The following is a 15,664-nucleotide window of genomic DNA, read 5'->3' on the forward strand; positions in this document are numbered from 1 at the left end:
GCTAAAAAGTGAAATGATAGCATGAAACTTGACTATACTGCCCCACAATTCTGTGATTGTTTTTCAAGACTGGTGTGTGACAGTATAGGGTAGTTCTTTGACTTGGCCCAAGGTGCAAAGAGGGGAAAAGAATTTATTGCACTCTTGTGCCAGTATTACTTGGACATTCAAGATACAAGAAGTAGTATTTGCTAACAAATACAAACACACAAAATCTCCATTTTGCCATTATGTCAATTCACTGGATGATTCTTAAGTCCTTATCATTGTAGTTCTTAAAGACAAATTTAAAAAGAAGTAATTCTAATGTGTTCTGTCTGTTTTTATAGTGTATCTTGCTATAACTTACTGAAGTACTATAATAAATTATCTGGTAAAATATAAGCAGCAGCTATCTTATTTCTAGATGAGGACAGCAAGAAGGGACGGCCCCCAATCCTAATAAACTCTTCCTGCAGTGGAACAAAAATGGTAATTAATATATATTTTTAAGCCTTTTTAATGTCTACATCATGCAGTAAGTTTCCTCCAATGAGCCATGCTTCCTTGCTACATTGGTCTCACATGTGATTTAAGTCTGAGTTCTAATTCAGTTTGTTCTTTTTTGACCCGTTTTAGTTTCTGACTGCTGCTAGGTGCTAAATCTTGGGAAATAAAATGTGCATAGTTGAACTGTGTGTGCCACTTTGAGCTGCTTGGAGGAAAAGTGCTATGAATTAATACATGGATTACTTGGGAGATAATTTAGCTTAAGAAACAGCATATGCTTAGTGCAAAGCATGGATAGGATTCAGCTCTAATCTTGTTAACATGTGAAGGTGGGGATTGTTACACTGGAAAAACATGAACATTGTCGTTAGTGTTCTGAACAATACTGATAAATATGCAAACTTGTTTTCAAAAACACTTTTGACAGAATGATAATGAAACAGTTGCAGAAGAGAGCCTACAACAGGTCCTTAAGAGAAAAAATGACCAGCAGAAAGGTAGGACTTCACTGTGTTTGGCACTTGTTAGGATTTCTAGTAGCCTGTTCTGCAGCTTTTTGCCATAAATGTGACTCAAATTACAAAGATGGCCACTCATGATTATTATAGAGACCATTTCCTATACAGTGGTACCTTGGGTTAAGTACTTAATTCGTTCTGGAGGTCCGTTCTTAACCTGAAACTGTTCTTAACCTGAAGCACCACTTTAGCTAATGGGGCCTCCTGCTGCCGCTGTGCCACCGGAGCACGATTTCTGTTCTCATCCTGAAGCAAAGTGCTTAACCTGAGGTACTATTTCTGGGTTAGCGGTATCTGTAACCTGAAGCGTATGTAACCCAAGGTACCATTGTATATATAAATGTGACTTATTATTATTTGTACCCCGCCCCTCTGGCTGGGTTTCCCCAGCCAATCTGGGCGGCTTCCACAAAGACCAAAAATACACTAAGATGTCACACATTAAAAACTTCCCTGAACAGGGCTGCCTTAAGGTGTCTTCTGAATGTCAGGTAGTTGTTTATCTCTTTGACATCTGATGGGAGGGTGGGCGCCACTACCAAGAAGGCCCTCTGCCTGGTTCCCTGTAGCTTTGTTCTCGCAATGAGGGAACCGCCAGAAGGCCCTCGGCGCTGGACCTCAGTGTCCGGGCAGAACAATGGGGGTGAAGATGCTCCTTCAGGTATACTGGGCCGAGGCCATTTGGGGCTTTAAAGATCAACACCAACACTTTGAATTGTGCTCGGAAATGTACCGGAAATGTAGATCTTTCAAGACCGGTGTTATGTGGTCTCGGCGGCCGCCCCCAGTCACCAGTCTAGCTGCCGCATTCTGGATTAGTTGTAGTTTCTGGGTCACATTCAAAGGTAGCCCCACATAGAGCGCATTGCAGTAGTCCAAGTGGGAGATAACTAGAGCATGCACCACTCTGGCGAGACAGTCCGTGGGCAGGTAGGGTCTCAGCCTGCGTACCAGGTGGAGCTGGTAGACAGCTGCCCTGGATACAGAATTGACCTGCGCCTCCATGGACAGCTGTGAGTCCAAAATGACTCCCAGGCTGCGCACCTGGTCCTTCAGGGGCACAGTTACCCCATTCAGGGCCAGGGAGTCCTCAACACCAGCCCGCCCCCTGTCCCCCAAAAACAGTACTTCTGTCTTGTCAGGATTCAACCTCAATCCATTAGCCACCATCCATCCTCCATAATCACATTGTGACCACTAACAGGCCAATAACCTGGACCCATGGGTTTCTGTGGCAGAGGGGAAAGCCACATATAAACACACATTATCTAAACTTTTCGCTTGTTCTTGAGCCTTTGCTGCTGCTGCTTTTCCCTGGTGGAGAAGTGATTGCTGCTTCAAAAAATATTTAAAGCATCCAGGATTTTAGTGTAACTATGACTTGAGAGTATCTTGCAAGCTAAAAAACAAAATGTCTTGAAAGTAAATTACTGCTCTTGCTAGAAAGAGCTTCACAATGCCAGTAGATATGGAACTGTTTGGAAAAGGATGTATTTCTCTCTTAACAGTAAGGATAGACTTTTTAAGGAAGTGTAAGCAGGCTGGGCTTCTTGATGAAATCTTTGAGGAAATGTTAGACACTCTTCACCTTGCACAAGAAAAGCTGATGGATGACAACACTTCTGAAGCAGGTACTGGAAAGTGTTTTTAAGTCACAGCCATTTGGGACAGTTGCTAATTTGAGCTTTTTGGTCCAAGTCATGACCTGTGAATGCTTCCGTAGGGCTTACCTCTCAGGAACAAGACTGCTTGGCCCTGTTAATTTCTCATGTTCTTTTTCCCCAGCCTACTGTTGCAGGATGAGTTTTTGACTCTCCCCTAGAGAGCACAAATGCACAGTTGGGTTTTGGGGCACCCTGTGACCTTCCCTTGCAACAGGTTTTAGTGGAAGCAGAAAGAGAAGACTGGTTAGGTGCAACAGCCCTGATACCCCTGGGTGCAGGGGGAGGTCATGACTTTATTGTATGCATTCATAGACCAGCCTTCACCAAGCATGTCCAGGGTGGGTTACATACAGCTCAATAACCTATTTTTACTGAGTATACAGGTGAAACTAATATATGAGATAGACTCATGACACGCAAAGCGAGATATGCCAAGCCTTTATTTGTTATAATTGTGATGATTATGGCGTACAGCTGATGAAAACTCCAAATTAACAATATCAGAAAATTAGAATATTGTGAAAAGGTGCAGTAGCTATTCAATCCATAACACCTGCAATTGGATCCTGAGCCTTTAAATGGTCTCTCATAGAATCATAGAGTTGGAAGAGACCACAAGGGCCATCGAGTCCAACCCCCTGCCAAGCAGGAAACACCATCAGAGCACTCCTGACATATGGTTGTCAAGCCTCTGCTTAAAGACCTCCAAAGAAGGAGACTCCACCACACTCCTTGGCAGCAAATTCCACTGTCGAACAGCTCTTACTGTCAGGAAGTTCTTCCTAATGTTTAGGTTGAATCTTCTTTCTTGTAGTTTGGAACCATTGCTCCGTGTACGCTTCTCTGGAGCAGCAGAAAACAACCTTTCTCCCTCCTCTATGTGACATCCTTTTATATATTTGAACATGGCTATCATATCACCCCTTAATCTCCTCTTCTCCAGGCTAAACATGCCCAGTTCCCTTAGCCGTTCCTCATAAGGCATCGTTTCCAGGCCTTTGACCATTTTGGTTGCCCTCCTCTGGAAACGTTCCAGTTTGTCAGTGTCCTTCTTGAACTGTGGTGCCCAGAACTGGACACAGTACTCCAGGTGAGGTCTGACCAGACCAGAATACAGTGGCACTATTACTTCCCTTGATCTAGATGCTATACTCCTATTGATGCAGCCCAGAATTGCATTGGCTTTTTTAGCTGCCGCGTCACACTGCTGGCTCATGTCAAGTTTGTGGTCAACCAAGACTCCTAGATCCTTTTCACATGTACTGCTCTCAAGCCAGGTGTCACCCATCTTGTATTTGTGCCTCTCATTTTTTTGGCCCAAGTGCAATACTTTACATTTCTCCCTGTTAAAATTCATCTTGTTTGTTTTGGCCCAGTTCTCTAATCTGTCAAGGTCGTTTTGAAGTGTGATCCTGTCCTCTGGGGTGTTAGCCACCCCTCCCAGTTTGGTGTCATCTGCAAATTTGATCAGGATGCCCTTGAGTCCATCATCCAAGTCGTTGATAAAGATGTTGAATAAGACCGGGCCCAAGACAGAACCCTGTGGCACCCCACTAGTCACTCTTCTCCAGGATGAAGAGGAACCATTGATGAGCACCCTTTGGGTTCGGTCAGTCAGCCAGTTACAAATCCACTGAGTGGTAGCATAGTCAAGACCGCATTTTACCAGCTTCTTTACAAGAATATCATGGGGCACCTTGTCAAATGCCTTGCTGAAATCAAGGTAGGCTACATCCACTGCGTTCCCTTCATCTACCAGGCTTGTAATTCTGTCAAAAAACGAGATCAGGTTAGTCTGACATGACTTATTTTTCAGAAATCCATGCTGACTATTGGTGATCACAGCATTCCTTTCTAGGTGCTCACAGACTGTTTGCTTAATGATCTGCTCCAGAATCTTCCCTGGTATTGATGTCAGACTGACTGGGTGGTAATTATTTGGGTCCTCTCTTTTCCCCTTTTTGAAAATAGGGACAACATTTGCCCTCCTCCAGTCTGCCAGGACTTCGCCTGTTCTCCAGGAATTCTCAAAGATGACTGCCAGTGGTTCTGAAATCACATCTGCCAGTTCTTTTAATACTCTTGGATGCAGTTCATCTGGCCCTGGAGACTTGAATACATCTAGACTAGCCAAGTATTCTTGTACTATCTCCTTAGTTATTCTGGGCTGTGTTTCCTCTGCTGAATCATTTGCTCCAAATTCTTCAGGTCGGACATTGTTTTCTTTATTGGAGAAGACTGAGGCAAAGAAGGCATTGAGGAGTTCAGCCCTTTCTGTGTCCCCTGTTTGCATTTCACCATCTTCTCCTCTGAGTGACCCCACTGTTTCTTTGTTCTTCCTTTTGCGACGAACATACCCATAAAAGCCTTTTTTGTTGCTTTTAACCTCTCTAGCAAGCCTGAGTTCATTCTGTGCATTAGCTTTTCTGACTTTGTGTCTACACGTGCTGGCTATTTGTTTGAATTCCTCTTTGGTGGTTTCCCCCCTTTTCCATTTTTTGTACACATCCTTTTTTAATCTTAACTCAGTTAAAAGTTCTTTAGATTGCCACCCTGGCTTCTTTAGGCACCTTCCATGTTTCCGTCTCATTGGTATTGCCTGAAGTTGTGCTTTTACTATCTTCCTCTTAACAAACTCCCAGCCATCATGAACTCCCTTTCCTTTTAGTATTACTGTCCATGGGATCTCACTCAGCACTTCCCTAAGTTTTATGAAGTCGGCTTTCTTAAAGTCGAGAAATTGAGTCCTAGTATGCTTGGCTGCTCCTTTCCGCTGTATAGTAAACTTCAGAAGAGCATGATCACTCGCGCCTAATGATCCTTCCACTTCTACCCCACTAACCAGGTCATCAACATTGGTTAGGACCATATCTAAAGTGGCTGTTCCTCTTGTTGCTTCTCCCACTTTCTGGACAATGAAGTTGTCTGCAAGGCCAGTGAGGAATCTGTTTGACCTTATGCTCTTGGCTGAGTTTGACATCCAACAAATATCTGGGTAATTGAAGTCCCCCATTACTACTATCTCCCTTCCTTTTGCATGCTTGGCCATCTGTTCCAGGAAGGCATCATCTATGTCCTCCGTTTGGCTTGGGGATCTATAGTAAACTCCCACAATGAGGTCCCTGTTATTCTTCTCTCCCTTAATTTTGACCCAAATGCTCTCACTTTGGCTTTGAGGTTCTAAATCTTGGATCTCTTCACAGGTATACACATCCCTGACATATAACGCCACTCCTCTTCCTTTCTTGTCTGGTCTGTTTCTCTGAAATAGATTGTATCCCTCCATTATTACATTCCAATCGTGGGACTTATCCCACCAGGTTTCTGTGATGCCTATTATGTCATATTTAGTTTGCTGTACCAAGAGCTCAAGCTCATCTTGTTTATTTCCCATGCTTTGCGCATTAGTGTACAGACATTGAAGTCCATTAATCATTCCCCCGTGTCTCTTATTTAAGGATTTTTTCCTCCCACCACTCTGTTTTTTTCCCCTCCCACCACTCTCAGTTTGGTTCAGTAGGAAGCACAATCATGGGGAAGGCTGCTGACCTGACAGTTGTGCAGAAAGCCATCATTGAGACCCTCCATAAGGAGGGAAAGCATCAAAAGGTAATTGCAGAAGAAGTTGGATGTTTCCAAAGTGCTGTATCAAAACACATTAATGGAAAGTTATGCAGAAGGGGAAAGTGTGGAAGAAAAAGGTGCACAAGCGACTTCCAGGTTGGCGCCTCCGGCAATGGCGGAGCTCCTCCAATCGGGAGGAACTTGCTCTGTGAAAAGCAGGGTCTGACCACCACGGCGAAGGCGGAGACCCATTGAAATCACAAGTGGGAGAAGCTTGTGAACCTGGGATTCGGCTGGCACCTTTTGCGCCTCCCCTACTAGCGGGGAAACCCGGTTTCGGGGATCCGGAGCGACGTGGGGTGAGTGGCGCGGTGCTTCAAATTGACTGCTTCTTTCACGGAGTGAAGCCGCATTGCTGTTGCCAGAGAGCGCTGACTTTTTCCTGTGGACAATTGGATTTTAAACAACTACCCATGAGTAGAACGGAAAATTGGATCTTTAAATACCTTAATTTGGCACTGAAATGGGGAAGGTCTTAAACAGGAAGTCCGCCTTCCCCTTTTGTAAATAGATTGAAGCAAAGACGTTATAAGCTAAAGTCTTTGAAAGCTTTTGGCAAAGGACTAAATTTTCATCCGTTAAAACTACAAAACCCCCCTTGGAAGCAGGAGAAGAGGGGGGAAATTTTGGACTTAGTGAGCCTGCAGGAGAGAGTGAAAGACCAAATCACCACTGCTCCGAACCTGGAAAGGGCTGCCAGAAAGAGTGAAGTTTTGGGAGAGTTCATTGACTGCGAACAAAACATTTTTGACAGCTAGTTGAATAAGAGAAAGATACTGTTTCCATTGTCCTCTTCTGCGTTTAAAAAGGAGGAAAAGTAACTGGAAATTGAAACTATTTTTATGGCTTGAATTGTGTCTGAAAGGATTGATACAAGTGGAGACTGTTTCCCTCTAGAGGGAGTTTTTGAAACTGTCACAGGAGTGCAACTGGGGAATCACCAGCTGCAAGATAAGTAATTGTGAGAACCAGAGATTGACCTTGGACCACTCAAAATGTTGACAGGAGAAGTCATTGTGACGGTATTATGCAAGTTAAGCTACTCGTTGGAACAGCTTCATAAGAAGACGGATGACATGTCTTTTAAAATTGACAATTTGGATCAAAAAGTGACTAATTGGAGTCAAAAAGTGAGCACCAACCCAGAAATAATTCAGGACTTGGTACAAGAATCTACTTTGGCAGGACAAATTGTGGAGGAGAAAGAGAAAGCTGTGGTTGTTGAGCCTAAAGTAATACAAGCGGGATCCTTAGTCTTACAGAAGCAAATTGAGGATTATAAGTTGAGGCCTTCTATGATTGAATCTAGAAAAAGCCAGATTTTGAGGATTGGATCCCGGCTTGGACGGAAGAAGGAAAGTTGGAAAGATCCCTCTATGCAGGGATTAATTGACTTTTGGGACATGGACTTGGGTCTGGAGGAGATTGGAGTTCTGAGGGCCTTTGGATTTGGAGGAACTTTGAAACATGTCATGAAACATCTTATAGACCTCAGCTTCAACCATGGAAATTTGGCTGACCTGCCTGGAAGGAATAAAAGCATTGTTAGGTTGGAGTCTTCCCGAGATCTGCTCTTTGGCATTAAAGAATATGAAGAAGACCTGCAGAAGGGACCTGGAAAAGAGTTAAGAGCCTCGGACATAAGATCTCCAGGTTGATGGACTATGTGGAATTGACAGAAAGGACTGGCAGAATACGAAACCAGGGAGAGGAGATGGTGGAAGAAGATTAGAGAATTTAAAGTTTATATATAGAAATACTGTAAAATTAATGAATGATAGAAAATGGTGGAAAGAAATTTTATGGCCTTAGCAGAAATGTTATAAGGAGTTAAGCATATATAAGTATTTTACTTTTAATGATAAAAAATATGTCAATATATTTACAATATGACAGAAAATAGAGAAAGATGGAAAGGATTTGCTGAAACAATTAAGAGAAGTGGAATACAAAAAGGGAGGTGAGAGGAAGTCGAGGAAACAAGGGAATGAAAGATAGAGTATGGAAAAGGTGTGATGTATGTTTTTAAATGGTTATTGTTTTGTTTAGGGTTAAGGTGGGTTAGGGTTTTGTTTAGTTTAGGTTAATGTGTTTAGGTTGTGTTTTGTATTGTTTATATATTGTATTGTATTGGTTTTTTTCTTTGTTTTTTCTCTTTTCTCTTTTGTCTTTTTTCTGTTTCTTTTCCTTTTCTGTAATCTTTAAAAGTAATAAATATTATTAAAAAAAAAGAAAAAGGTGCACAAGCAGCAGGGATGACTGCAGCCTGGAGAGGATTGTCAGGAAAACACCATCCAAACGTGCTGGGGACTTTCACAAGGAGTGGAGGCTGGAGTTAGTGCATCAAGAGCCCCCACACACAGACGGATCCTGGAGATGGGCTTCAAATATTGTATTCCTCTTGTCAAGCCGCTCCTGAACAAGAAACGTCAGAAGCGTCTTACCTGGGCTAAAGAAAAAAAGAACTGGTCTGTTGCACAGTGGTCCCAAGTCCTCTTTTCTGATGAGAGCAACTTTTGCATCTCATTTGGAAACCAAGGACCCAGAGTCTGGAGGAAGAATGGAGAGGCACACAATGCCAGATGCTTGAAGTCCAGTGTAAAGTTTCCACAGTGTTGGTCCACTGTGCTTCATCAAGTCCAGGGTCAACGCAGCTGTCTACCAGGAGATTTTGGAGCACTTCATGCTTGCTTCCGCAGATGAGCTTTATGGGGATGCTAACTTCATTTTCCAGCAGGACTTGGCACCTGCCCACACTGCCAAAAGTACCAAAACCTGGTTCAGTGCCCATGGGATTACTGTGCTTGATTGGCCAGCAAACTCGCCTGACCTGTATCCCATAGAGAATCTATGGGGCATTGCTAAGAGAAAGATGAGAGACATGAGACCGAGAAAGCAGAAGAGCTGAAGGCTGCTATTGAAGCTATTGAAGAAGTCTTCCATAACACCTCAGCAGTGCCACAGGCTGATAGCATCTATGTCACAGCGCAGTAATTGATGCAAAAGGGGCCCAAACCAAGTACTGAGTACATATGCATGCTTCTACTTCTCAGAGGTCCAATATTGCTCTATTTGCAATCCTTGTTTTGCTGATTTCATTTAATATTCTAATTTTCTGAGATTTGGGGTTTTCATCAGCTGTATGCCATAATTATAACAATTATAACAAATAAAGGCTTGACATGAGTCTATCTCATATATTAGTTTCACCTTTTAAGTTGAATTACTGAAATAAATGAACTTTTCCACGATATTCTAATTTTTCGAGTTTCACCTGTATCCTTGTGTATACTGTATATTAAAATCTGTGTTCATGCAGAGGTGTCAGCATGGTTTTGTCTCTACCCTCAGAATATGAAGAAACAGTAATGTCACTTTTTGACTGTGGCCTTTTTGAAAATATACTTGCAACAGCTCACTCTGGTATGTATGCATGAAGCAAAATTTGGAACTTCTCTCAATGACTACTTTTTGAGCCTGGGCAATCTGGTTTGGCATTAAAACCCAAGCACAAATGTCTCAGCACCAAAGTAGAATAGATCAGTTACTTGGTGCTGAAATAATTCAGACTGTTTGGCCTGATTATTCCTTTGATCTTACGAAGAAAACCACTTGCCTATTCTGCTTATTAGGCTGCATTTCTGGGGCTAAGTCTTACTGAACTCAGTAAGTAGACTATATTCCATTGTTCATTTTTAAGGAGTGGGAATGAGAAGGAAATGAGTTATCAGTACTATACGGTATATTTCCTGCTGTAAGAAGGGGCTGCCTGGTATAACTGCTGCATTGCTCTACCAATCCGTAGTCCCCTTTTGTGCCTTTTCAGGCATGAATAATAGTTATATACATTTCCCTGTAAAAAATGTTTTGGAGGGGGTTAATATTTTGACCCTTTTTGTAGAATTATGCTTGTGTATTCAGGTAACTGAAATTGCCTTTATGAAATCAGTTGACTGAAAGGACAGTCACAATGGAGAAGATATTACAAAGGAGTCATTTGAAAACAACAAACTTTTGCATTTTACATTAATACTAAGCATCAATTGTAAATTCTACAGGAACTGAAGAAAAAATTCAGCAGCTACTGCACACACGGGAAAGACTGGATACTCAGATTGAGCTTCTGAAAGATTTGAAGGAAGTAGTACTACCTGCCCCAGAAGACACAGCTAGTGTATCTAATAGTATCTCTGAACAACCTGCATATTTCTGTAACACTTGATCATGATTTCTCCTATCTGATTCTTGCATAAAATCAACTTTCCAGTTAGATAAGTCTGCTTGTCCTTATATAGCATATTTGTTATAACTGTTTTTTTCCTCTAATCATGACCGTGAGACACTTTTGTTCCAGCAAAGGCATTTTTTTCTTTTGGTTTTGACGGTCAAATTCTCTTTTTGTCTATTGCCTATTCATTTATGTGATTATTTGGAAAGGCAAGGGAAAGCCTGTGTCCTCTTGATAGCCATCTCCAAGATCATGGCTGTCTTTCTGATCTATTCCAGTACAGGGAGAATCGGATGTGTTTATCATGTGTTCTTCATAGCTTCTTTGCAACTGAGTCTCTAGAACCAGGGCAGCTCCAGCCAGCAGGGCCAGGAGACATCAGTGAAGGGATGGAGAACCCAAGGTCAGCCTTCCTAAAGGATTGCACTGTGGTGCTATAATAGTTGTCACTACATATACTTTTTAAATCAATGGAAACGTCTTCTATCTGCTCCTTCAAGACACTTGACTACAATTGGTACTGAAATTAAACACCATAGTTTCACTTTCCAAAGACAAAGTCAAACCATGAACCTTCGTACTTATAGTTTTACAGAATAGATCCTGTCTGTAAAATGACCCTGGCCTTGCAGTAGGAACCCAAACATTAGATGTTTCAGACAACTCAGGAGGGCTTAATGTTAAAATGTTTCAGAGAATCAGTTTCTTAGAATCATAGGTAGTTGTGTGTGTGTAAAGAATATTTGCAATTGTTTGATTACAGAATTGTAAATAATCATTTAATAAAAGTGGGTTTTTTTAACAAAGTACAGCAATTTAAATTTGTATTTTCTACCTTCAACTACTGTCAAGGTAGTTACAGGACGCTTCCCATTTCAGCAACTTGGTCTGCTGACTTTCACAAAGGGATTGGGGGGGGGAGAGATAGGACAAGGCAAAATCTAGTCCTCTCATCCCTCCCACCACCACGCCATGTAAGTGCTTTCAAAACATAAGGACGCTAGCCATCTGTCTGGCAGATGTATACATTCAAGCAGCCAAAATACACAGGACTGAGATTGTGAATGTGGAAACTTTTAACAAACAGAAGATGCAAGTAGTTGGTTGAAGTTTCTGATGCAAATTGTGAGGGGGATTAACCAGATTTTCCATTGCAGTTTTTGTCCCATTAGTGAATATATGTTGATGGGGTGGCACTAAGAATCAACTGCAGCTTGCAGATGGGCAGCACTGAGGAGAAATACCAGATACGTTTTTATAGGTCAGCTTCAAACAGTAGGGTTGTGGGTTTTTATAATTTAGTCTTTAGAAGTTATACTTCAGAATTTGCACTGCTAATACAGACATTAAAGCTGCTGTACATTTTGTTTGTGTGAGAGAGCTCTGTGAGACAGTACCTGAATCCTAGCAGATGCACCAAAAGCTGTATCTTCATTGTGCCAGCTGCACATTCACTGTGGATGCTGGAATAATCAATGAGAACTTTGCCTGTATGGGCACAATTCCTTTGCAGAAGTTAGTGGGGGGTTTTCTGGTCCCTTTCTGTTTCTACAAGAATATGCTTTGAAAAGTGCCCTTAAGTCCTGTTCCCCCCCCCCCAAGAAAGTCAACAACATTTTCATACGACACAACAGTCCTAACACATTTTCTACCTGTAGTATTGTCATCAATCAAGTTTTTTTGAGCATCACCACTATTCTACATCAAGAAAGTCCAACTTTGAGGTAGGAAGAATATCTAGATATTAGCCTTGGGTATATAACCCTCAATAATGAAAGGTAGACAGTCCTATAAAGTTTTGATTTATCAAGGATTTATCCAATTTAATGCATTTTTTTCCTTTCAGCAACACTGCAGAAATTACTAATGTTTACTACACACTGCCTGCCCCTTTCTGGTGAAGACTACCAGAACAAACAGCAGTATAGAACTGCAGAGTTGGACGGAACCCCAAAGGTCATCTTCAATCCCCTGCAATGCAGGAACAGATGTTCTAATGTCCTTTCGAACTCAGAAGCACCACCCTCTGCTAAAAATAATTTTATGCATTATTTTAATGGGATACATTTAGAACACACATTTTACACACAAAAATTGTACAGAATTCATACATAATTTAAATGCAAAATATTTCCCAAGAGTATTCTGCTTTTAACAACTTTAAATCTCTACAACGAGGCTGCCTGTCACAGCTTATATGTCAAAAAGCTGTGGAGGCAAAAATTTAATTCCAAATAGATTTTGAGACACCATATAACTGATTCTTCAAGTTTTTTTAAGAGACATAGTTCAACAGATTCAATACATAATTGTTTCACAGACAAGTAAGTCCTTCGTTACTGGCAGGTTCTGCAAGCTTCCTTCATGTGCATGCAAATGGAACAGACAAAAAGGCAAAAATACTTCCTTCTCACACTGCTGCTACATAGTTCCAGGTGGTGAAGCATTTTAGTGCCAGCAAAAATCAGTAAGAGACCCTGAAATCACTAAATTACACCACATAGATTAACAACTGAGCAAGCCCAACTTCTGAAAGATCGATCATAGTCTTCTCTTCACCCTCCTTCAGTTCCTTCCATCTTATTCTTTCCAAAGTTGTTCAAAACTTTGTAGAAGCATCCAGCTATCTAGAGCAACTTAAAATCAAATCTTCCATTCTTTGATTTGGAACTCCTTTAAAAACAACTGCTGGACAAGTGTTTTTTATACAGCATGGCCATGAAATCACACCAGCTGTGGCTGCAACATCCATTCAGTTCTTAAAGGCTCCATATTTACTGGCTTTAGCAATGAATTCCTTTAGCAGAGAACCATCCATTTGCCAAAAAGCTGCAGTCTGGGTGACTTCAGTCAAGTGATTGACACAAAACTTAAAGCAGAATTCTTCTAAATCCTAGATACAAAACAAAAAGCCTTTTTATTAGCTTCAAAGTTTCTAAATTTTCTCTCATCCATGTTCAAATAAAGACAGCATTAAAAAGTTATGTATTTAGAATTGATTAATAGTTTTAACCATGCCATATGACAATTCTTTGTTCCAGCCACAAGATACAAGAAACGACACCCCTGCTTCTCTCACTTGCTAACGTGTAATGAAAGTTTCCTTTACACCCAAGTGGGCCAGGGAGTTGGTGTTAGCTGCATTTGTATGCAAAGGCAGATTTTAAAGTTTAGTCTGTTACATAGGGTTCTTTTCTAACTACCATGTTACATTTACATAGCTCATGCAAATATAAGATTAGAAAGTGAAAATTACAGAGCAAAAACAACATAGAACAATCATGTATTGAAATATATTTTTATTCCAGGATAAAAATACAAGACCAGTCTTCAGAATTCTGCAAGGAAACAGTCACATTTTACAGATCAAGCACATTAATGACGTATCCAATTGATTTCTACAGGTCTTATTCTAAGTCTGGATCCAAGTCATTGTGTTTATCTACTAAGTAAATAGCAACTCCTGCGTCATTGGTAGAAACAGGCAAGTTTAATACCTCAGTCTGAGTTTGTATGTAGTAGCTATTTTTCATCTTAAAATGGGGGTGGTTCCAATTGTTGCTGGACTACTAATCGCATAATCCTTGACTGGTGGCTATGCTAGGAGCTGCAAATCCAGTAACATTTGGAGATCATCAAGTTCCCCATCCCTGGCCTAAGGTGCAGAACCAGTCAGAGGGCCTTCTCGGTGGTGACACCCGCACTGTGGAACGCCCTCCCATCAGCTGTCAAGGAAATAAACAACTACCTGACTTTTAGAAAACATCGGAAGGCAGCCCTGTTTAGGGAAGTTTTTGATGTTTTATCATGTTTTTAATATTCTACTGGGAGCCGCCTAGAGTGGCAGCCAGATGGGTGGGGTATAAATAATAAATTATTATTATATTATTAGAATCCAACAACTAAGCAAATAATCCCAAAATATTTATTTAAATACTGTAGTTTATTGTGCTAACAATGGTAGAGAAAAACACAAAAAATATAGTAATAAAAAAAAATATTATTAGGCCCAATGGAAATTGGCCTGTAGAAGGGAGCGGTCCTCCCCCACACTCACAGCAGCAGCAGCAGATTCCATAACCAAGGTAGCAATCTCTACTAGTCAGGAAGAGAAACCAGCAACATCCCATAGTTCTTGGATCTCCCCATCCTACATATCACAATTCAACCCAATTCTTTTTCTCCAGTCAAACTCAGAAGCCAAGTTATTCATCATCCAACAAAATATAAAATGATGTTGAAGTTCAAGCTACAGAATTTTTAGCAGGAATTTCTAACCAACTCTTCTTTGAACATTAAAATTCAAGCTCATGTGGCATCCTTGTCTGACCTGCTTCAGGCACCCTCATGTCTGCACCGCAAATATAAACTTCTGAACAAATCTTTCACCACAAAAACCACATTCATAAACAAAAGGCACAAAGAAAATATTTAGCTGTGTTATTGCTCAGTGCCATACCCAATTGTCTCTACCTCTGAAGTATCAGGCTAAATGAAGAAACTCTCACTCCATGCCCCTTACCTCCAAGAGAAGCTGTATTGTTTAAGGCAGAGCTAACTGTGTTGGGGATGGAGGGCACTTCAATTAACATTTTAAAAACCTATCCAGTTGCAGCTGAAGCATCAGAAGAGTATTTTGATGCACCTGAAAGTTTTAGGAATAGAGACTTGCTAATAGTTCAAACTGAACAGCAAGCTCATCATATGCTGTGAATAGAACTATGAAATACTGATTGCATTCCCCAGTCTGATACTTGAGCCTACAAATTAATAAAGGAAGAATGAATTTTGAACTTGGGTCACTTGCAATTTAGAATTGTTTAAATATAATTCTGCACCAGAAGTCATTGCACTCTTCCAATCCTTCTGCCTGTGCAGGCTTTGCCACTTGCCCCCTTATGAGGGTTCCCCCAAAGCCCCACCATCACACAATTCCCAGGAGGCTTCCTTGTGCAGGCAGAAGCCCTTGCACAGGGCTTTGCTGGCTAGTTCAATGAGTCCTGCCCCTTCAGCTTACAGTTGGGGGTGACAATCATACTTAGGCAACAGTGAAGCACTGCTGTGCACTTTTGTTAATTTGCAACTGCTGTGGTTTCCGTGAGGCTTGCCCATGGAAGAAGAGGAGTCAATGACTCCATTCC

At 41.3% G+C, this 15,664-nt stretch overlaps 2 protein-coding genes across 5 annotated transcripts in view; one reads left to right on the forward strand and one right to left on the reverse strand.

Annotated features, from left to right (window-relative positions):
• Window positions 1-11,329, forward strand: part of SETDB2 (SET domain bifurcated histone lysine methyltransferase 2) — a 56,231-nt gene extending 44,902 nt beyond the window's left edge. Inside the window, exons 20-24 of the mRNA XM_053382351.1 lie at window positions 407-471; window positions 917-986; window positions 2,516-2,638; window positions 9,647-9,718; window positions 10,354-11,329. Of these exons, the coding sequence (XP_053238326.1) occupies window positions 407-471; window positions 917-986; window positions 2,516-2,638; window positions 9,647-9,718; window positions 10,354-10,517 (494 nt within the window). The 3' untranslated portion in view covers window positions 10,518-11,329. The remainder of the gene's footprint in view (window positions 1-406; window positions 472-916; window positions 987-2,515; window positions 2,639-9,646; window positions 9,719-10,353) is intronic.
• A 1,230-nt stretch (window positions 11,330-12,559) lies between these two features.
• Window positions 12,560-15,664, reverse strand: part of RCBTB1 (RCC1 and BTB domain containing protein 1) — a 51,344-nt gene continuing 48,239 nt past the window's right edge. For 3 of the 4 annotated variants that reach the window (XM_053380252.1, XM_053380253.1, XM_053380259.1), the window contains one exon: window positions 12,560-13,416. In XM_053380252.1, the coding sequence (XP_053236227.1) occupies window positions 13,276-13,416 (141 nt within the window). In that variant the 3' untranslated portion in view covers window positions 12,560-13,275. The remainder of the gene's footprint in view (window positions 13,417-15,664) is intronic. The other variant, XM_053380254.1, reaches the window with a different exon arrangement.

The sequence above is a fragment of the Podarcis raffonei genome, chromosome 3, assembly GCF_027172205.1.
Source record: "Podarcis raffonei isolate rPodRaf1 chromosome 3, rPodRaf1.pri, whole genome shotgun sequence".
Lineage (NCBI taxonomy): Eukaryota > Metazoa > Chordata > Lepidosauria > Squamata > Lacertidae > Podarcis > Podarcis raffonei.